The sequence below is a fragment of the Eulemur rufifrons genome, chromosome 9 (genome assembly GCF_041146395.1).
Source record: "Eulemur rufifrons isolate Redbay chromosome 9, OSU_ERuf_1, whole genome shotgun sequence".
Lineage (NCBI taxonomy): Eukaryota > Metazoa > Chordata > Mammalia > Primates > Lemuridae > Eulemur > Eulemur rufifrons.
This window is the reverse complement of record NC_090991.1, coordinates 17,434,407-17,457,555: the sequence shown is the minus strand read 5'-3', so window position 1 is coordinate 17,457,555 and position 23,149 is coordinate 17,434,407. Positions and strand designations below refer to the sequence as shown.

Sequence of the window (23,149 nt, the reverse complement as noted above, 5' to 3'; positions counted from 1 at the left end):
GGGCAGGAGGCAGCCCCCTAACAGGAAGAACTAACACATGGAAGTGGTATCAGGCCCTTCCCCTCACCATGTTCCTGGAAGTTTCCACTGGAATCTCCAGATACTTTTCCCTTGATATGTTGGGGCTGGGCAGGAAACTGGGTGTCACCAAAGTCAAGACTGTCTCATGCTGCCTGACAGTGCTGTCACTGCTTGGCCTCTAGCCCACGCCACCCAGGGCTGGGATCTATCTTTTTGCAGATGTCTGCTGTTCTAGTGGAAGCACGGGCTCCTTGATCACAGGGGTGGCACCTTCAGCCTTTCTCCTCCACAGAACCAAGCCCACAGGGTGACATGGAGCAGGTGCGTCCTGACGTCCTGCCTTGATTGTGCCAAGGCTCCGGGGACATCCACACCCGGCCTTCCCTGTAGCCCAGAGCCTGCCCTCCTCCCCGACTCACATGCAGCCCTCTTCTGCCCCAGAGCCAGGGACAGTCTCGCAGTCCTGCTGCCAGAGAAGAAAGCCCAGGAAGTGCCCTGCGAGAAACCGCCCTCCCTATGTGTACCCTGCTCGCCACAGGGCCTGGCGGTGAGAGGTTGGGGAGGGAGGAAGTGAGTCAGCTCCTTGCAGAAATGGGAATGGGAGGGAGGGGCCTAGAGAAATGAGATCAGGGGGCAGAGGGCACAGAGGCCAGAAGGTCACTAGAGAGAGGGAGCCAGGCCCTGGAGGTGTTGTGGGGCCCATAGAGTAGAGGCCGGGTCCGGGTGGCTCTGTGGCCCCCGTAGGCCAGAGAACCTGGGTCTGGCAGGCACAGCCCCACCTGAGGATGGAATCCAAGGCGGCTCCCTCCTGACTCATGTGGCTGGAGGCAGTGAGGCCTTGTGGGATGTGGCCAGCCTCGTCCTCTCCTCACAGAGGTGGAGTCTCTGGCCTCCATGCCCTCCCACTCCCTCTCCTGAGCCCTGCAGCCCCAGAAGCCCAGGTTGCCCCTGACCTGGCCCAGAAGGGAGACCTCTGTTTGCGTCTCCTGGAGGGGACTGGAACTGAGCCTGGGCCCTAAGAGCAGAGCAGTTGGGGCTGCCCTGGCACCCGCCCTGCCCTCTCTGTGGGGGCTGTCCCCAGGCTCCAGCTAGAATCTGCTGCTCTAACTGGCAAAAGTCCTTGCTGTGAAAACCCCCAGCCTGCTGACATTCCAGCAGGAAGGCAGTTCGAGGAAAGCAGCAGAAGGGAAGAGGAAGCTCTGGGCCCTCCCGGGCTACATTCCAGCCTCTCAGAGACCTGCAGCCAGTAAGACAGGCGCATTCCTCCAAGGTCTGCTGAGCCGGAGACTGTGGTCCCCACGTAACCCTGAATCTCTTTCTCACCCAGGCCTGGCACCTTCCTGGCACTTCTATGAAGGGGCATGAGGCAGGGTGTCCCTGGGACCCTCTTGTCCCAGGCTCTTGCTCCTAGAGCCATCTCTCCCCACTCCTCTCCCCAAGCACATAAGAAACAGAGTCAGTGGATGGACATGGCGGGACATGGCAAGGTACTACAAACAAGTCACCAAGGCCAGAGGGGAGGGTTCCAGGAACCAACTAAAGTTTTGGTTCCAGTGCAGAAGACTGGACAGAGAGACTGGGCAAGCAGTTCCCAATTAAAGAACCATCTTCTTCCCTTCAACAAATCTCCATCACTCTCATGAAGTGCTCCAGCACTGTCGAAACAACAAAGTAGCTGACTAATGACAATCTTGTGAATGCCATGAGGAGGAAGGTGCTGCTGGGTGGGGACCTGACACAGTCTGGGAGGATTGGGGACAGCTTCCCTGAGGAAGTGACATTCAAATTGAGGCCAATGTGTATAAGTATGAGGATGGGCAGGGAAAAGTACTGTAGACAAAAGGAAGAGCAAGAGCTCAAGGACAGAGGTCAATTCACATCTATCACCTGCAAGGCCCCCCGCCAGGCTGTGCTTCCCTGCTGTTTTCCCTCAATGCACACAGAGGAAACAGACAGTGTCCAGCCCTGTGCAACACAGAGGAGCCTGCTCTTGGTCAGAGGTGACATTCCCGGGATCCTGCCACCCCAAGTGCTGCAGAGGTCATTACTCCCATGCTAGTATGGGCCAAAAAAGGTGAGAGGGCAATGTCCCTGCCTCCCAGACCTAGCATAAGGGGCAACAGTGTGCCCCTCCTCCACCCCTGGGGGATCACACCTAAACGCTGCCAGTCCTCTTCCAGCTCCCACAAGACCGAATCCTGCCTGCTGTCACTTGGGATCACTTCTTCTGGCCGACCCCAGGAGACATGGAAAGCAATGGTCACATCCTTCTACAGTACACCAGCCAAGGAGCAAGAGATGCCAGTCACTCCTGGCTTCCCCTTCTGGAGGGATGACAAGGAGGTGACGAGGCTTCTGGGCACAGGACAGTAGGAATCAGAAGGGTTCAGGTCTGAGCTGGACAGTGGATTTATAAGGATATCCAGATACTGCCTTCCCCTCCCCTATATGGCACACTGAAGCCATCAGTTAAGAGCTGATGGCTTCAGTTCAAATCCTAACAAGTCACTTAATACCTGTCCGACATTACGCAACTTGCTTAACTTTAACCTCTCTGTAATCCAGTTTCCTCATCTGCAAAACAGAGATCATTCTAACCCCTCCTTCAAAGTGCTCCTGGGAAAATTAAGTGAGTTAGTACACGTAAAACACCGAGAACAGTGTCTAACATACAGTGAATGCTAGCCGTGACCCTCAGCTTGCCAGTCCTTCCCGTCCCCTTCCTGCAAGCATTTCTGTTCAGCTGAATCTTAACCAGATCAATCGAACACCACTTAGGGAGCACATACGTGCTACACACCGTCCTGGGCGCCGTACAGATAACTCTGGGCAAATACACTACATTCCTCCCCGACCCAGAGTCTGTGCAAGTGACGGACTGCGTCGTGCCAGGGCAGAACGCCATGCCCTGATTCTGAGGAACATATGGCGAGAGATTAAGGGAGACAGAGTCGTGACCCAGGTCTAAGGAAATAGTTTCCCGACCAAACTAGAGCCCACAACTGAAAAAATAAGCTTTGCTGACACTGTCCCCTGTATTTAACAGAACAGAAGCTGATGCCAAACACCATGAGGGACCCTAGAATTGGCTGCCCCTACCCAGCGGCACAGCAGGGGTGGGGGCCCATGAAGACACCACCCCTTCACGGTGCCTGCCTGGCGTGGGGGCACCCACAGTGCTGCTGGATGCCCGGGCACATCCGTAGCCGCTGCCCGGGACTGACAATGGAGGCGCCAGGCGGCCTGCCCAGGCAGCAGGGGAGCCCCCGCCGTCCCCCCAGATGCTGCTCTCCACCCCAGGCTGCCGTGGGGAGATCCTAGCAGCTTAGTGCAGTGGGGTGGCAGGAGCCCTGCTGGCAGGCAGAGCGCGTGCTTGTGGTTTCTGGGAAACGCTGTAGAGATTTGCAGCATATTTAAAATACTTGTGTTCCCACCCACCACCCACCCCCCTTCACCCCACTCCCCACCCACCCCCAGTCAGGGTGTTTGCATATCTGGTATTTTCTGGAATCATTTCAATGTAAATAAGAGAGATTACAAGAGAGCAGAGGGCAGGGTGGCTGGGGGTGTCAGGGCAGGCCTGAGCGCTTCTGGCCAGGGCAGGCAGGAACCGGGGCAGGCTACCTTTAAGACCCTGCCCCCACACCCGGGCTCCAAGCTGCGCCTGCAAAAACACCCAGTGACCATGATGTGTACCCACACCCGGTTCAATGTGGCCTGGGCACTGTGCCCTCCACCCACGGGCTGGGTGGCCGGGGCACTCTGGAGCTGCTGTTTGTTTAGCATCTCACGGGGAAGAAGGCAGAATGGTGCCTCCAAGGAAAGGGAAGGAAACCTGGCAGGACACAAGTGACCTGGTCCACCTGCTGATCCTGTGCACCCCACTAATCCAGGATCAGTAACCCTTCAAGATGCTCCCAAAGACCTTTCACCTACTACTTCTCATGCCCTTGACACTTGCCCACTGGCCCCTCATTGTTACCAAAACGACTTAGTTTGAGTTCCACACTGAGCCCCCGAGCCGGGACTCTCACATGGCGAGACTCCCTGATGCCAGAAGCTTTGGCACAAAATGAAGTAAAAATTTCCTGTTTTTAAAAAAAAAAAACAACAGAAACAAAAAAAACCCTTCAAGGATCACTTGGAGTAAAATTAGGAACAGAAGCATTCTTGAACACTAAGCCCGGGCAGCACCCAGCTGCTCAACCAGCACACGAAGCCCCTAGGAAAGCCCAGTGCTCAACCCAGCCGGGCAGACCCGGAGGCAGCACAACTTCGAGTCTCCCCTTGGAATCTTACAGGTCCCACTCCTGACAGCAGCAGGTGCCCTGGAGGCAAGGCTGGTGAGGCTCACACAGTTCCCACCCAGGGGTCTAGGCCAGGGCTTCCGCTACAGCAAAGGGGGCTCTCCTGCCCTGCTCCCAGATGCAGGCCCCCCTGACCGGCCACTGGTGACCAAGCCTGCAGGCCTGAGATGCTGGTCTCTAATCGGCTGAAAAAGGACAGGAGTACCCAGTGTCCCGTCTCTTCAGCTGGCTGTCTTTAAGGTTAGAGCTGTAGAGAATGGTGAGACAAAAGCATCAGGAGTCCCCACTGGACAGAAATCAAGAGCAAGGAGAGGAGAGCACTAGGATGGATTAAGAAAGGTGCAAAATTATCTTCCCCAGATGGCTTGAGAGACTAGGCAGAGGGAAGGGAAGGATACTAATCTTCCTAAGCATTTACCACCTGCTAAATTCTCACACATGTAAACTCACCTCATGTATAAACATGCTTATCTCATATAAAGACCCACAAAGTATAGTATATAGAATAAAAAGCAAATCTCCTTTTAGCCTCCAATTCTATTCTCCTTCTCAGAGATAACAGGAGTGGGTGTGCATTCTTCTCCAACTTAACCTTCTCAAACTCGGGGAGGATAGAATAGGCCCATTTTATAGAGATCAAGGGTCACCTCCACCAGGAGACATCTCCTGATTGCCACCCTTTCCCCCTGGCCAAAGCTGACCATCTCTCCTTCCTGTCCCACCGCAAGCCTGCACAGACTTTGGTGATAGCAGCTACGGTGCAGGGTTGCATTTCTTTACTTAGGTCTTTGCTTCCTCAAGGAAAGATTATATTTTGTTTATTTAATCCCCCAGCACCAGCACAGTGCCTGGTCCTTAAGCAAACTTCATTAAATGGTTATTGGGAGAATGAGGACACGGAGGCTCAGAAAGGTTTGGTGACTTTGGTAAAACCCAAACCCAGGTCTTTCTGGCTCCAAAGCCCATGTTCCTTCCACTGTAACACGCCCCCTCCTAGACTCTCCTGAGTGTGGAGGTGGTTTTCATGGACATGATGACCTCTTAAGGAACCTGACAGCCCTAAAGTTTTTGACTATAAACCCTAAGGTCCAACAGGAAAAGTAACCACATCCCCGATCTCGGCAACTAGACTTGGCTGGGAGGGAGGGGTAGGCCTTCCTTTAAAATCCCCTCCCCTTCCTTCACATCCTCAAAAGCTCAAGGAGGCAGTGCTTTCTGGGAAGGGCACTCATGCAGCCCAGCTCCTCTGGCTCTTGGTGGCAGGGACAACCACGCTGACCAGGGTTTAGCAGGGTGAGCTTTTCTGAACGCAGTAGAAACATCGTACATTCCCAAATGTAGGACACTCCCAGCCTCAAAGGACTCTACTTGTCCCTTGGGATGGCCCGCAGCCTTTTCTTCTTTCAGACCCTAGTCCCCAGCCTGGCCTCTACCCCTTCTCAATGGGCCTTCACTTTCCCACCTAGACTTACAGAACTGGAGGAGGAATTTTGATCCAACAGGGGTTTACAGGCCCTCACCTTTACGAACACCTCCCCTAACTTCACCAGCCTCAGGAAACACTTGGCCTTTAGCAAACTTAAGAGTAACTGATCCAAATACAGATGGCCCCCAAAAACTTTCCCTGAGGAATCAAGGAAAGAACGTAGCATCTTCCCCCCAACCTGCTGGTCACGCTGGACCTCTCCTCTTCCTCAGTCCCCACCGCAGTCAGTCTGAGACCACCGAGTCTGCCTCAGTCGCTCAGGTCTGAGACTTCTCTCCATCCCACTGCTTCTGCCCAAGCTCAGGCCTCCACCGGTTCCACCAGGATTACAATAGCTCCCCACAGCCACCCCTGCTATACCCTAGTGCAGTCTCCAGAAGCAGCCAGAGACATTTCCTAAAATCTGTTCCTATCACTTCCTGCTTAAATTGCCCTTCGGTCCAAGTTCGCACTCCCTAGCGTGGCTCCCAAGGGCCTAGTGACCTGGCTCCTGCTTGCTCCTCCTACTGCTTCTCCCAACACTCCCTCCCCACACATTGTCCCCCAGCCTTATTCCCAAAATGTGTCATTCTCTCTCCAACCTCTAGGCTTTGGCATGAGTCCGTGACAGCCTTCACCTTCCTCCTGCCTTCCCCTCACTCATCTCCTCCCCAGATGTCAGCTTTCGCGACCCTGCTCCCAAGACTGTACTAGAAGCCCCCCTGCTGTGCTCCCTTGCCCCTGGACTGGGCCTGCCACAGAGCTTCTCAGACAGCGCGCCGTGGTCTGCTCGGGACCATCTCTCCCACGAGACAAGAGCTCCCTGGGGCTGGGATCATGTGCCACTCACTGCTGGGTCCCAGGACCTAGTACACAGTAAGCGCTCAACAAGTGCATACTTAATGGACAGATGGGGTGAAGGATAGATGGCAGAAGACAGAACTGCTTCTCTCAGGCCTGCTGAGTGATTTCTGTCTGGCCCCGAGTCCATCCTACCATGCGGAGAGACTCACCCCTACTCCCAGTGGAACCTTGTCTGGCAGCTAAAGGGCCACATGGAGTGGGTGTGAGCCAAGTGTCTAGACACACACCATGTGAGAGGGAGACCCAAGGGGCTCTCTCTCCCTGGGGCCTTCTGAACAGGCCATGGAGAAGAGTCGTGGGGCCTGGCCCCATATGTGTGTGGGAAGAGAACAGATGGCTAGTCAGCTCCCTCAGAGCTCCCTAGGGACAGGCAACGTGTGGACACAGTTGATGGATGGCCTGACAGCAGGGTGGCCACCAGGAGCTGTCCCTATGGGGCTGCAGTCATCACGGTACCCCGCCCAGGAGCCTGGAGGAGGAGGGAAGACTCTTTTCTTGGCGGGGAACTGGGATTAGAACTGCTGCCAAGAAAAGGAGCAGGAGTAGGAGTGGGAGGAAGAGGAGAAAGAGGCTGAGGGCACAGAAGAGGCTGCAGCTCCCCCATACCAGCTCTTGGGTCTGTCCCACGCAGCTGGAAATGCTGGGCTCACCCTGCTCCTCTCTGCTTGTGGCACGAGTCCCTCCCCGCCCCCCGGGGGAAAAGATACAGAGCTTCTCTCAGCCCTGTGTGTCTTGTTGTCCTGTCAGATGGCTCTAGGAGATGCATGGGGATGGGGTTTTCTACTATGTCCCCTGCCGGATGCTCTAGGGTGATGCCAGGGGAAGAAGTCCTCTGGGCACCAGCTGGGCTTGCCCCATGGGGGCTAGAGTGAGTCAGCATTGCAATGATACCAGCTGTAACTTGGAATCCACCACAGCCTCCAAAGCTAAACCATCTACTTCCCCAGGGAGGGGACAGCAGCAGCTAGTTGGGAAGGAAAGGTGGCTAGGAAATGTGAGATGCCAGGATGATCCCTGTGCTGTAAGGAGAAAACTAAACAGCATCTGGGATCCCAGGCCCCGGGCCCCAGTTCAGCAGGGAGCTGGCGACAATCCCCTGGGGGATTCATTCTTTAAGAAGAAAATTCCATCTGTTAAAAGCAATGTTAGCCTGGAAGAAAGCAGACAGGCATGGCAACACTTTACGGTCACTGGTTCTGAGATAAAGACCACTCTTTTTTTCTTCCTCTTCTAAGTCATGGTTCTCTGACTTCAGCCTAGCCTGGTGCCTCACACATAGTAGGTGCTCAATGTGCTTCTGGAACGAGTGAGTCCTGGCCCTTCCCTGGATTCCACACAGGCTCCTTCCCACTCACTACTGTTCCCTGACCAGCAAAGCTGCCTAAACCAAACTAGCCCCAGTTAAAGGAAAGCCTGGAACCCAACTCCGGTGCTTCCTGCCAGAGTCTGAGCCTGCCACTCCTAGCCCCCCCCACCCAATGTGCTGCCAGGTTGAGCGGCCATCCTGAGCATCCACTTCCTCTCCCTGGGAGAAAGCTGGGAGCAGGACTCTGCCTGCTTCCTTAGCACTTCCTCCCATTTCTGATTTTGACACATCTGGCTGGTCACTTAGTGCTGCAAAGTCCTAGCCAGGCTGTATACTGGTCAGGCTGCAAGGGCCACATCTAGATAGTCCTAAGAGCTCGCAGCTGGGAGAGAAGGATGGCCAGAGGTCAACTTGGCAGGACATTCCAAACTGATATGTAATCACCCTATCAAAAGACCCCTGGGGTTAGAGAGCTTGAGCTCTCTTAGAGATCTGTTCCTACTGATCTGATCTAAATCTCTTCTACTCCAATACCTTCCACTGCTCTTCTGTGTGGGCAGGATAACAGTTGGGGTCTCAGGGATAGTCAGGACATACTATCTGTGCAGGTTTGATCCCTGTTGCTTTTCCTTCTTCCTGGAGAGGTAATAAAGACTCTTTGGAGCCCAAGTGATCTTCACAAATCAGATCCAGTCACTCCCCTGCTTCAAACCCTTCAATGGTCCCACTTCACTGGGATAAAATCTAAACCATTATGTACAAGGTCCTCCAAGAACTGGCCGCTGCTATCTCTGCAACCTCACCTGGTATTACCTTGCGCACTCAGGGGCAAGAGGAGGCTATGGCCTGGGGTCATCTTCCTAGGAGCTAGAACCATAAGCAGCTGTACATCTCAGATGTGCCATGACGGCCCTAATTTGAAATCATTTACCTTTTCTTTTTCTTTATCTCCAATATCTAAATAACATGGACATACTATATCTCATTGTCCGGATTCTTTCTCATGACTGGAAGTGACACGTTAGCCTACATGCTCCAATTTAGGGCTCAGGAAACAGGGTGCCCAAATCCCTAACCCATCCTTGTATCATGAAGCTGAACACTTTCATGGTAATCACCAACCAACCCGAGACCCCTCCTGAGGGCTTCAGAGGTGCCACTAAAGTTCAGGCAGAACGTGGTCGGGACCAACACCCTTGAGAAAGGCATTATGCTGAATTCAGTCAAGTCAATCCAACAGACACAGAACACTGGACAGAAACATGAAATCATGAGGCCTGGCTAAACTGCTGAGAATTCTACCACATTGAACCTTTGGGGACTTTCCTCAGCTCCTAGACAAGGTACAGAGACAAAGGTGTGACTCCTTTAACAAGCATCTGGTGTGGGGCACGTTCTCCTGACGTCACTCCTCCCTGCGCGCTCAGAGAGCGGCATGGCTTCCCCACTTACCCACTTGCTGGGCTCTGACCACAGCTCCTGGGCACCCCAATCACCCACCTCAGTACAACAGGAGATGCCAGCATTCCCGATCCCTGTTCACCCCTGGCACCCCGGGAAACACTCACATCAGCTGGCTCCCTGCGGGGTCCCTCGCCGCTCCGCAGCCAGCTCCGGCTCAGCTCACTGAGTTCTGGGATGGGTTGCACTTTGAGCCGTACACTGTCCCCCGACTGCCGGATCATCTCTACAATCTCATCCCTGGACTTGCTCTCCACGTTGTGCCCATTAATCTCCACCAGTCGATCTCCTGGCACCAGCCCCAGGGCCAGGTCCTTGGTGCCTGCTCCTGGCTCCGCAAAGTGAACTACCCGCCGATAGACTTGGCCCTCGGGGCCCCGATCCAGCATGGTTGTACGTCGCAGGGAGAAGCCAAAGTCTCCAGTGGGCCGTCGTTGCAGCTCCAGCTCCCGGAGGGCAGGAGGGGGCAGGGGCACCACAGGAGGCAGGCGCAGGTCGGCTGGGAACTTTTTAGTTACCAGCTCAGGGACTCGGGACCGGGGCCCTGGCCGAGGGATGCCTAGGCCAGGATGCTGCATCAGCTGTCCCTCTAGAGTCCTCACCTCCACCTGCGGCGATGGGGCGGCAGAGTGCTCTGAGGGGGTTGAGGTCTCGGAGGCACTCTCATCCCGGCTACGCTGGGAGAAGGAGAAGCGCTTGACAATCATCTGTGAGTTCTGCTTGGCCAGCGAGCCAAACTTGGCTGCCCGCTGCAGCACGGAGCCTCGGAAGCTGCCTTCTTCACCCTTGAGGTCATCGCTGGAGCTGGCCGTGCTCAGGTGACCTGAGTCCAGGATGATGCTGCCCCGGTTGCTGTCAGAGTCAATGTCAGTCAGGTGCAGGTCAGAGCCACTGGCCACCTTGATGGGGATGGGGTTGGAGATCTCCAGGCGCGTCTTGGATTCACGCTTGGAAGAGCGGTTCAGGTTGAAGAAGCCTCGTCGCAGGCTCATCTCCTCCAGGCTCTTTAGCTCTGCCGCTGACATCCGCTCCTTCTTCTCCTTTTTCTCCTTCTTCTCCTTCCTCCCGCCATCTTTGTCCTTGTCTTTCTTCATTAGGTTAAACATGGTGGGGGTGCTGTTTTTAGGGGTGTTACCCCCACAGGATTATAAGTGCTTAGTACAGGGCCTCTGTGCCCCACCTTGCTGCTGCAAACAGAAACACACAGAAAAAGAAAAGTTATTCCAGCAGAGCCTCTTCCTGTGTCTACAGTCTAGATAAAACCAACTGATACAGCTGCCTCTCACCGAGTGCTAGCTATGCGCCAGGTACTGTGCTTTACTCAATATTGTCTCAGTTAATTTAATCCTCGTAACATTTCTGTAGGTAGGTACTGTCATTACATTTTACAAACAAGGAAACTTGAGGTTTAGATAAGGCTGTAAAAGCCCAGACTCCAAAGACTGTCATTTCCTTGAATCCCTGATAGACCAAGAGTTAGGTGTGCCTGGAGGTAGCATTTGGGAGACCTGACCTCCTGGGAAGAGGAGGCATCAAGCCAACCTGGGACCTGATTTAGGATTCAAACACAATGAAGGAAAGACACTCAGCACACCCACACCTCCCACAGCTAATGTCCACTGAGGCAGCAGACATCACATGCTGCTGGGCTCTTGTCCCTAGAGCAGCATCCTTAGGCACTAACAGAAGAACCAACGTGTATTTAGTGACTACCACTTGCCAGGCATGACGCCAGGCACTTTACATACACTATCTCATTTGAACCCCACGGCATTCCTTCCAGGTACGTATCATTATCTCCAGTTTACAAATGAGAAAAAAAGGGACTCAGAAAATTAAGTATATGTTAGTCGTCATACAGCTTATTAGTGGTGATGCTGGGATTCGATAGCAAATACCGTGTTCTTTCTAGGGTCTGGGTGCCCACAGTGAAGCAGGGAGGGAAGGAAGGGGAAGTTCCAGACAGAACAGAGAATGGACAGCTGCGAGGTGGGGGTGGGGTAGGGTCTGTTGGATAAACAGGATCCTGAAAAACTCACATCCTTTTCCCCAGACCAACACCTAAATATAGCCTCGGGAAGAAAGTTGTGGCAGCCTGAGAGAAAATCCCAGCTCCAGGGCACCGGCAACTATGGCACCAACCTCCCCCACCCCTGCACACCCAACTGGCCACGGGACTGAGAAAAACCTGGTGTGGAGGAGTCGAGAGAGTCTTTCTTGTTCTAACCAGCAGGGAACAAGAAGTAGGCCATATCACCTAATTAGAAATTAAATGTCATTTTTTCTTTCGACGAATATCTCTCTCGGAGTTTCAGACACAGGATCTATAAGCTTACCCCTTCCAGTAATGGCCTCTTGCCAGGCCCAGGACAGGCCTTTCCTCTGTGTGTACCCCTACCCCACACAACCAAGCAGGGCCCTCCAGGCTCCCCGTTCCACTGAGAGGTTATCCCCCTGCTCCCCAACACAGGGACAGTGCCCAAGAAGGCACCAAGGCCAGGAACTCCCAACGGCCCCGGTACAATGGTTAATTGCTTCCCCCCTGCCCAGCACTCTGACCTATGTGGTTCCTGGTAGACCAACTCATCTCCTTTCTAGAGCAGCACTGTCCATAAAGAATATAACTTAAGTCATACATGTCATTTGCAATTTTCTAGCAGCCACACTAAAAGGGCAAAAAGGAACAGGTGAAATTAGCCTTAATTTTTTAAATTTAATTTAATTTACTTAATTAATTTCACTTTTTGTGAGACAGGGTTTCACTCTGTCACCCAGACTGGAGTGCAGTGGCGCAGCTCACTGCAACCTCCAACTCCCAGGCTCAAGCGATCTTCTAGCTCCAGCCTCCCGAGTACCTCGGACTACAGCCCCTTGCCACCATGCTCAGCTAATTTTTAATTTTTTTTTGTAGAGATGGGTCCCCACTGTGTGTTGCCCACGCTGGTAATATATTTTATTTGATGTCATATATCCAAAATATTGTCATCTCAACATGTAATCTGTATGAAACATATTGAGATAGTTTACATTCTCTTTCTCATATCACATCTTTGAAACCTGGTGTGTATTTTTACACTTAGAGTACATCTCAATTCAGACTGACCACATCTCAAGTATTCAACAGTCCCATGAGCTAGTGGCTACCAGATTAGACAATGCAATTCTACAGTACTCTTTAGCTGTAGAGCACATCCAAAGAGACAGGAAATCTGGCCCAGTCACTAGCTCCCTGTGGGCCTAGCATGAGCCCTTTTCCCTCTCTGACCTCAGTTTCTATTTGGTAAAACAGGTTCCCTCTGAACCTGTTGGTTCTAAATGTTCCATGCACAGTACCTTGAAAGACAGAAAATCTAGGGCCCAAGAGGGACACAGCCAAGGGCCTAGGCCAGCTAGGTCTGGACCGCTTTGGGGTGGAGGTGTGCCTGACAGCTGGCATCCTCTCTTCATGGCTCTACTTTAACACGGGGAGCCTCTCTCCTACTGAATGCTGATGGGGTGTGGCACAGACCTACCATACACCAAGAAATGGGATCTTCAACTGGTTACTGCCCACCCAACCCCTCGCCCACTACTACCTGCACAGTCTTAAAAACGCTGGTTTAGAAAATGACTCCAGGGGCACCTGTGAGGGGAAGGAAGAAAGAAATCCATCTTGGGGACTTAGAGGGGACAAACGAGTATCTTGGCCTCAATCTCCCACCAAAACACCCAATTCTCACTCTGCAGTCCTTACCCAATCCTGGCTCTTTGCTGAGACCTAGATAGCTGAGCAGTATCATGGAAAATAGCCCCCAGAATTCCAGAATCTTTGGGCTGGAAAGGTCCCTGAGAAGTAATTTCATGTAAATCCCTGTCTCAGGAAAATCTTGGTCCTTAGTCATTGCAGCAAGCAGGAATAAAAATCAGTCACAGCAGCAGCACAGGGAATAGCGCTGGCCAGAATTTTTAGGAGATTTGGTATCTAGGCCTGGATCTGCCAACAAATCGCTGGGGGACCTTGAGCCTGTCACTTTGCTCAAGGTTGGACTAGATGATCTAGGTCTCTTCTAGCTCTAAAATGCAAATATCTAAGTCTCTTGTGGATGCAAGTTAGTTATTAACTTTCTCCCAACCCTGGAGCCTTTAGAGACTAAGGCCATGTCAGCCCTTCCCTCACCACTGCTGTCCTGATACTGTCATCTACACAGTTCACAAGGCACCCTTTCCCCACTGCCATTCCGATAATGGCCAGGCCTGGCTGTGGACTGAGCCACAAGTCTGGAGCTGTCCGGCTCCCTGTAGCCTCCCCGTTCATGACCAGATCTATAATGCAGCTGCAGCTACTGCTGCTCCTATGTCCCTCAACCCCCATTTTCTAGAGAGCTGGGCTCCATCACCTTCTTGGAGACAGGCAAAACTAACCTATGGTGAAAAAAAATCAGAAAAGTACTGTTATTTCTCCGGGATAGGGGTGGGGATGGCATGAGAAAGGGCATGAGGGAACTTTCTAGAGCGATGTTCTTGCCCTGTATATTGATAGGTGTTTGGGTTGACAGGTACATGCATTTGTCAACAGTCAACAAATAGTGCACATGAGATTTGTGCACTTCATTGTGTGTAAATATTCACTCAAAAGAAAAAAAGAACTATAGACAAATATTGAACTCTGAGTTAATGACACACATACTAAAGTATTTGGGGTGAAGTATACTGATGTCTACAATGTACTTTGAGATGGATGTGTCAAAAATTTAAGAAACCTTGATGGATGGGTCAAGGGATACATACGTGAACGTAAGGAGAAGAAAATGTTAATTGTAGAATCTAGGAGGTGGAGGGTGTTCACTGAAAAATTCTTTAACTTTTCTGAATGTTTGCACATCTTTGCGATAAAATGTGGAGAAAAATTATGTATCTATCAAGCACCTACTAAATTCAAGTGCTATAAAGGCAAATAAGCCTAGTGAAAGAGCTCAGGCTTTGGATGTCAGGTAACACATCTGGGAACAAATTGAGTTAATATATGTGCAATCTCGGGCAAGTCACTAAAGGCCTCTATGCCTCCATTTCCCCATCTGTAAAATGGAGATAATAATAAATAGTACATACCACATAAAGTGTAGGAAATAAAGTGCCCTTCAGACAATGCCTAGCCCCTAATAGGCCCTCAGGAATAGTACCTAATAGCAGCAGGGCACATTTTTTGCCATCTAAATGGGATCCTACAGAGGATAATAGAGTGCACCATGACTATCAGCACAAGTGTAACTGAAGTAAGACCTTTGCATATGGAAAGAAAAGCCCAAAGAAGTGAAGGCAACCCAGTAAACACATGGCCAAGGTGGATCACGCTAGCTGGAGTCCAGAGGCCCCATATAGTTACTGCCAAGGATACTACAGACAGGAAATTCCGATTCACAAGAAAGAATGGCCAAAAAACATGAACAAGTATTCAGCATAGAGGTATACTACTTTTCACTTAGCAGTTTAGTAAAAGCTATCAAGATTGGTAACATCAATCAATTAGGGCATGGGAAGCAGAGAGAGTCTCATATGTGTTGGCAGGAACAAAAAATTGGTATAACCTTTCAGGAGACCAAGTTAGTGGTATCTATGAAAATATTTATGTACATATTGTTTGGGCATTTCCACCTATAGGACATCTATAGATATATTTACACAATAAACTGTCTAATCTTTGCAGCATTCTTTATAACAGTAAGTCTAAAAAATGAATGTCCATCACTGGAGAATAGCTAAATGATAGAAAAACTGGGCAGTTAGTAAAAAGAATGAGGTAGATTTGTATATATTGACCTGGAAAAGATTCTATACCATATTAAGTGAAAAAAGCAAGTTGCAGGATAATATGTAATTTTGGTAAAATTTTAAAAACCATACATGTATGTGTGAATATATACATGTATATTACGTGCAATTATTACATCTGCATAGAAAAATGCATGCTCTGTGAAGGAGACTGGGATTTTAGAAAAGTAGAGCAGACTTGTGTTTGTCTATATTGTTTTAATTTTTTACAATGAGAATATTCAGTTGATGGGGGGGGTGCGTATATTTAAGCCCAGGGGCTATGGGCAGTGGGATTATGTGTAATATTTCTTCTACTTTTCTAGATGCTTTTCACTTCCTACAGAATGAAAAAGTTTTAATATTTACATAAAATATTTTACATAATATATGATATATTAAACTATAAATATATAATCCATAAAATATATACAACAAGCTTTGTAAAAATAGTCTGGAAAGACCCATTACAAACATCTATCAGTGGTCATCTCTCGGGAGGAGGGGGAAAGAGGGGTGACACTTTAGTTTTCTACCTAATGCACTGCCTACTGATTCAACTTTTTTCCAGTACGTTACTTTTATGACTTTAAAGACTAAAAAAAAAGGAAAAAGAAAACAGTCTTGCCAAAGTAGTAAGCAGCCCATTAACATTAAAGCTGTAAACGGGGTTTGCAATCGTCAGTTTAAGAACTGCCTTCATGTCTTGAAAAAGTTTCAGTGACTTGGGGGACTTGGTTAAAATATGTTTCACTGGTGTCTTGTGGCTGTAAGTGGGGACAGATTCAAATGGGTCACCCTGCTTCTGGCAAAGTAGAAACCCCAGGAAATGGAAACCATAAGTTAGCATCCCGAGAGGAGGGCGCCCAGCCTAGGCTGCTGTGGGAGGATCCTTAGGTCAGTCCCCCACCCCCCACCCCCCAGACCACACTCATAAATAAATACAAAGGAAATACTTTCCCAAGAGAGCCGGCCTCTCTCCCTTGGCCTCTGACCTCCCAGAGCGGCCGTTTCCGACAGCCTCGAGGCCCCTAGCTCGGCGCCGGCCCACCCCGAGCACTGCAAAAGCGGCCGGGTGGGGTCGCGCAGCACCTGGCCCGGCCCGGCGGCCCCGCGGGGAGCGGCCGCCGCCGAGCCTCCTCCCGGCCGGGTCTGCTGAGCTCCGCAGCGCCGGTGATTCACCGCCAGGTCACACGGAGCTTATCTGGCTCCAGGTGTGCTCCCTCACTCCGACTGCACGCTTCTCACATGACATCAGCCGGCCCGCCCGCCGCAGCGCGGGGAGCCGGCGGCCCTCGGCGTTTCCAGGCGGCCGGGCGGCGCAGCCGCAACCCCGCGGCGCCTTCCGCTGCGATACCGTCTCCCCCAGAACGCCGCAATCCCGCAGGTCCGGGAGAAAGGAGAGCGGGAAGGTGCCAGCTGCCCAGCCTGGTCCCCTGCCGCTCTGCCAGGTGCAACGCTCGACCCCAAGCGGGGCCTTCCGCAGCTCGCTGGGCGCTCACCCCCTTCTATGTGACCTTGAGCAAGTCCCGTCCCCTCTCTAGGCCTCAGCTATTTCAACTCTAAAATCTCCAAGGGCCTGAGAGCTCGGACTTGACCCCAAACCTTTGCTAGAGAGGTATTCTGCTCGACCACAACCTGCAGGTCCTAATTCTGCTCTGCTTCCGACTTGCTGTGTGACCTTGAGCCCATCATTCAACATCGCTGAATACCAGAGAATAATAAAAATAATCCGTTGTACATGACGATAAAGTACCTAGAAGAGAGAAAGGGCCTTGGGCCGAGTAAAGTCATCAGTCCAACAACTCAAACCGCTGCCTGACTCTAAACTGTTTGAAAAGTCAAGGGAATGTGGATAATTTACAAGCCCCACAATTCCTACCTCAGGACAAAGGGCAGGGAAGTGAGGGGGTGGGAAGTGGAGACTCACCAGGTCTGCTCCCAGCCCTCAATCCAGCTCCCACCTCTGCACCTCCCTACCCTCTAATTCAAGCTGCCTTGGAAAATGCTGGGTAAGGGGGAGGCAGGGGGAGGGGCAATGATGAAGGGGGTTGGGGGCTGTGGTTGGCAGATCCTAAAGGTTGGCCTGGCCCAAAGCAGAACTTAAAAACTCCATCAAGCCCCCATCCCAAGTCCTGTGGGAACCTGTCAGTCGGCACACAGTGGGGTGGGCCATCCCATCCCTACAAACCTTTAAGCTATATCAGGCCAGAGCCCCTCAGCTTTACCCAATCACACCCAAGAGAGGCCTAGGACAAGGCCTTGGGCCCAGGGCCACCGACAGGACCCAGCTCACATGGATGTTCTGGTTCCCAACTGTGGCATCCACTCCGGGTAAGGGGGTCTGGCTGGGCAGACCTCTGGTTTGAAGGAGCAAGAACAGCCCTGCTGCCCCGGAGACCTGTGACACACCAAGTCCGGATCAAGGCTTCCTGAGTTCCAGCAACTCCCTGCTCCACCCCAGCAGGGTGGATTCTCCCTTTTACATAAGCCCCAGTTCTGCCCCACCCAGTCCACCTTTAGGTACCTGCCTCTGGAAGACCCCAGAGTTTTCAGGCCCAACTTCTGAAGACACATGCACCCTCAGTGAGCAGCCCCAAGCAGGGCCAGTGAAGGGAGTTCCAGGCAACTGGCTGGCTGCCCAGACTGACTGGCAGGAGTCAGAAAGGGCATCATCCACATGAGGCCCTCTCAGGAAAGTCTGGGGCACAGGAAGAAGCCCTCAGGCACACGCCCTGGCACCTGAGCCAGGCCAGGAGAGCAAACAAACCAGACACCACGGAGCTACCAGGCACCAGGTCATCAACTGTTCGAAGTCCAAAGCTCCCAAAGGAAGTGACCACCAGCCCGTGACCACTCCCACCCCCACCCTCCAACCCCACCTGCAACCCTTCTCATCCCCCTAATCCCCCCAACACAATAGCTGCCCCCAAATCCATTGTCTTCCTGGGACTGAGGCTCTAGCCTCAATGCCCTCAACCCCAAATGGACAAGCACACCTCCACTGGAGGCTATATATAACCCGTCCTGTCAAGTCCAGAAACCAGGAGGATGTTTCCTGGAAAGCCCTCATCACAAAAGGACAGAGGGGAAGCTGAGGAGGTGGCTGGCCATTGACAAAGAGCCAGGGAGGCTTGTCAGGAAGCCAGAGACCTCAGGAGAGCAACTTTCAATATCCCCAAATAGAAAGTAGCCCCTGAACCAAAAAAGGGTGGGGAATGTTAGGCCAGACCTGTTGCCATGACAACAGGACACCAACTTGCTCAAGAAAAGGGCTCCAGATCTGGTAAGCATAAGGAAAGGCAGCTTGATTCCATGTGCTCTGGATTCCATGTCCTGCCAAGGTGATCTTGCTCTTAGTCACCCAGGTGACCTCCCCTTCCTCCCAGCTCAGCCCCAGTGCACACACACTTCCTACAGTTCACGCTCCATAGGGGCATGTACAAGGTCTCCTCAGCCGCCACCATGCCAGGGACTCCAAGAGACAAAATGAACCCAGCAAACTAGCCCAGGTCATTGGCAAGGTGAAGGGGGAAGGAAACCCAATTCTATAATTGTGGGGGACCTGAGGGCAGGAAGGCCCTAGCCAGGAAAGCCCCTCTCAGGTAACATTCTCCCCACCGTCCCACACAAGCACAAACTAAGAGGCCAGCGCCAAACACATGCCCCCTTGGCCAAGTGACCAGGCAAAATGAGTACCAGCTTAAAAAACAAACTGACGGTCTTCCTCCCTACCCGCCCCCCACACCCCTCTGGCTCATCTGGCCTCAGCCTTTATCCAACTAATCAGCAGGACACATGTGCCTTGCAACAGGGTGACACCCCCACCTCCACCCCCACAACAAGGCCCCAATGTGTGGTGTGTCCCCGCAGGCCTTATCTCAACCAGGGCCACGACCCACACTCCTCAGCAGGCTAGGTACCCATCAGCGTCCCCCCAACACAGGGCGCCGGGCGTGGGGCAGCCAAGCCTACCACCTCCCCGTCCCATTGGCGAAGCAACTGGCATGACAGGTTAGCAGGGCGGGGCGTCAGGGCGGTCTCTCCTAGAGGCCTGGGGCAGGCAGGCTGTCCGACCTTCCCACACACACCCCACCCCTTTGCAGGGAAAGGTGAGGTGAGCAGCCCGTCACTGGGGACAGCCTGCACTCCCTAATCCCCAAAGTCTGCCATTCCACCCCCACCCGCTATCCCCCCACCCCCGTCTTCTGTCCCAAGGGGAGGGGGCGCAGGGAAGCGGGGTCTCCATTGTTTTGCCAGCTGTCTAGCAGCTGCTCCTTTGAGAGGAGCCCGCTGTCGGCCTGGCAGTGAAAGAGTGAAGGCCGCTGGGAGGGATAAAGGGCTCAGTGGAGGTGCTCGCCTTCCCCGCTGCCTTCCTCAGCGCCTCGCTCCATCGCTTTACCAGGGGGGCCTGGGCCTGGCCCCGAGAAGCCCCCATCCCCGAGGCTGCAGCCCCCACCCCGCAGCTCTGGGCCACCTCGGCTCCTCCAAGCCCCGAATCCCCGCAAACTGAGGCCACCCTGTCCTGCCGCCCCGCGCCCCATGGGCTGGCCAGAGGGGCCGGTGCCGTCCCTCCCCAGCCTTCCCCTCCCGGTCGGCCCCCGCCCCCGAGCTTCCAGCTCCTCTGTGCCGCCAGAGACCGGAGCCGGGAGTCCGGGCCGCTGCTTCCAGGGGACAGGGGAGGAGGAGGAGTCGGCGGGCCCCGCCGCCCGCCCGGCCACCCGGCCGGAGCCCGCCCCGCTGCCCCACCGGACCTGGCCCGCCACCGAGCGGCCGCCCTCGCCGCCCCACACTCACCGGCCGCCGGAGCCCGCCCGGCAGGCAGCAGAAGCGGAGACGCGGCATCCAGCGGCCCCGGCCCGGTCCGGGCTGGAGCGCAGCGCGGCGCAGCGCAGCGCCGCCCCCCGCGACCGCGCGAGGCGAGCCGAAAGGGAGCTCCCTGCTGGCGGCTCCGGGGAAAAACGCCCGGCCTGTCTGGCAGCGCTCGGGCGCGCCGCCAGACGCGGGCCATACGGGCACCGGCGCTGCCCTGGGAGACTGTCCGCACTGGGCTCCGAGGCCCCTCTAGCTGTGTCCGAGAGGCCTTGCCTGGAGGTCCTGTCTGCCCTGAGCACTGGAGGCTGCTGGACACGTCCAGAAGGTGCCGAGTGGCACTGCCCAGGGCAGGCACCAGGGTCGTGATAAATGTGTAGAAAAGGCTCTGTCCAAGGCAGGCACTGGACTCTGCAGGCTATGCCCAGGGTAGTGCTGTCTAGAGGAAACAGCTGAGTCTTGCTGACCACCTCTTCCCAAGGTGGCTAGGCCCTGCTGGATGGCGCCAGCTGGCTCAGTCCAGAGCAGGTACTGCCTGCCATGTCCAAAGTGGCACTGCCAGAATGCACTCCCCAAAGTGGGAAAGGTTCCCAATGGCTTGGTCTGAGAGACCCCTGCCTAAAGTGGAGCTGCCGAAGAGGCATACCAGGGCCCAAGGAGCAAGGCCATAAGTGACACTTCCTGGAGGAGTCCACCAATGCCAAGATGAACACCCTTCAGGAGCTCTTTCAAATGCAGTGTGTCCGCAGGGCCACCATACATATCAAGTGAGCTGCTCTACCCAGCAAGAAGAGATTTTAGACTTTCTAGGAGAGGTCAAGGGGCATTCAGAGACCAGGCCTCCAAGATAGGTGCTAAGTCTTGATTTTGGAGAGAAAGAGAGAAGCGGACATTTCTCTGGGCAGTGTCTATGCTGGAGTAGGGTACCCCAGAATTTGGAAGAAACTGAGTAGGGTGGTGCAGAAAAAAGGGTGTAGCAGACAATGGCAGCTGCCTCGCCAGACAGCCCAAACAGGAACTTCTCCAGGCAAGGGTGGCCCAACCCGACAGACCAGGGAAAGCTGGAGTGAGGAAGAGACTTAGAAGCAGAGTTAAGAGCTAGGAGTTTAGGAGTTCCTGAGGAATAGACCACATTGGGATGAGTATTTTGGGGTTTTTTGGTTTTTTCTTTTTCTTTTTTTTGGAGACAGGGTCTTGTGTTGTTGCCTGGGCATGAGGCAGTGGCATGAGCATAGCTCACAGCAACCTCAAACTCCTGGGCTCAAGGGATCCTCCTGCCTCAGCCTCCAGAGTAGGTGGGATTACAGTCGTGTGCCACCATGCCCAGCTAATTTTTCTATTTTTTGTAGAGTCGGTGTCTCGATATTTTGCTCAGGCTGGTCTCAAACATCTGACCTCAAGCAACGGTTCCACCACCCAGGCCTCCCAAAGTGCTGGGAGTACAGGCGTGAACCACCACGCCCAGCCAAGATGAGCACTTTGGGTAAAGGAATAACAAGCCTCTCAAACTCAATTTAACAAACTTTGCTTGCTAAATGCCAAATGCTGCCCCAGGAACTCTGGGTGACACAGAAGGAATTCAGATGTGGCCTGTCACATGAGGAACAGGTAGAGGTGCCTGCAATAGGGTTCACCAGGCTGTCATTCCTTGGATGATGAGATGGGTGCTATGATGGAAGACTTATTTGGCTGAAGGAGTGAGGAAGCTATTAATACTTCAAGAACATGACATTTGAGTGGAACCTTGGAGACCAGGTAGGACAATGACTATCACTCCTGCTTCTTGAGCCCCTACTATGTACCAGACACTATATTCCTCGCAACAAACCTATGAGGGAAATAGCATTATTATAGATAGGACTTGAGTGTGCATGGACTCTGCAGCCAGGTTGCATGGGTGCAGATCTCAGTTCTGCCAAGTACTACCTGTGTTACTCTGAGTGATTTATACAACCTCTCTGTGCCTCAGTTTATCCACAAGAGGGGGATAATAACAGTGCCTCCCTCCCTCCTTCAAAGTTTGTTTTGAAAATTAAATGAGTTTAGTCTTTCCAACAAACGGTGCTAGAACTAGACATCCACATGCAAAAAAAAGAATCCAGACCTAGCACTCTGGAAGGCCAAGGCACGAAGATTGCTTGAGGTCAGGAGTTCAAAACCAACCTGAGCAAGAACGAGACCCCGTCTCTACTAAAAATAGAAAAATTAGCTGGGTGTCATGGTACATGCCTGTAGTCCCAGCTACTTGGGAGGCTGAGGCAGAAGGATTGCTTGAGCTCAGGAGTTTGAGGTTGCTGTGAGCTAGGCTGACGCCACAGCACTCTACTCAGGGCAACAGAGTGAAACTCTGTCTCAAAAAAAAAAAAAAAAAAAAAAAAGAATCTAGACACAGACCTTACACCCTTCAAAAACAAAAATTAACTCAAAATGAACAATACACCTAAATGTAAAACACAAAAACTATAAAACTCCCAGAAGGTAACATAGAAGAAAACCTAGATGACCTTGAAAACAATATTATCTCTTTAGATACAACACCAAAGTTACCATCTATGAAAAAAAGAATTTATAAGCTGGACTTCATTAAAATTAAAAACTTCTGCACTGTAAAAGACTTTCAATAGAATGAGAAGACAAGCCACAAATTGGGAGAAAATATATGCAAAAGACATTTGATAAAGGACAGATGTCCAAAATATACAAAGAATTCTTTAAACTCAACAAGAATAGGAAAACAAACAACTCAATTTAAAAATGTTCAAAAAACCTGAACATACACCTTACCAAAGAAGATATACATACAGATGGCAGTAAGCATATGAAAAGATGTCCAACATTATGTCATTAGAGAATTGCAAATTAATACAACAGTGAGATGTCACTACACACCTATTAGAATGGCCAAAATCCAAAACTCTGACAACTCCAATGTTGGCAAGAATGCAGAGCAACAGGAACTCCCATCCATTGCTAGTGGGACTGCACAATGATACAGCCACTTTGAAAGATGGTTTGGCGATTTCTAAACATTCTCTTACCATACAATCCAATCAAAAACCTGCACACAGCCTGGGCATGGTGGCTCATACCTGCAATCCCAGCACTTAGGAGGCCAAAGCAGGAAGA

General features: G+C 52.3%; 1 protein-coding gene across 6 annotated transcripts in view; it reads right to left on the bottom strand.

Annotated features, from left to right (window-relative positions):
* MYO18A (myosin XVIIIA) overlaps positions 1-20,097 on the bottom strand; it is a 92,047-nt gene extending 71,950 nt beyond the window's left edge. For 3 of the 6 annotated variants that reach the window (XM_069482213.1, XM_069482207.1, XM_069482211.1), the window contains exons 1-2: positions 17,739-17,900; positions 9,532-10,611 (exon numbers count right to left, since the gene is read on the bottom strand). In XM_069482213.1, coding sequence (XP_069338314.1) covers positions 9,532-10,530 — 999 coding nt within the window. In that variant the 5' untranslated portion in view covers positions 10,531-10,611; positions 17,739-17,900. Of the gene's footprint in view, positions 1-9,531; positions 10,612-17,507; positions 17,545-17,738; positions 17,901-20,008 lie in introns of those variants that run through there. The other 3 variants (XM_069482208.1, XM_069482210.1, XM_069482209.1) reach the window with 3 other exon arrangements.
* Positions 20,098-23,149: the final 3,052 nt, after the last annotated feature.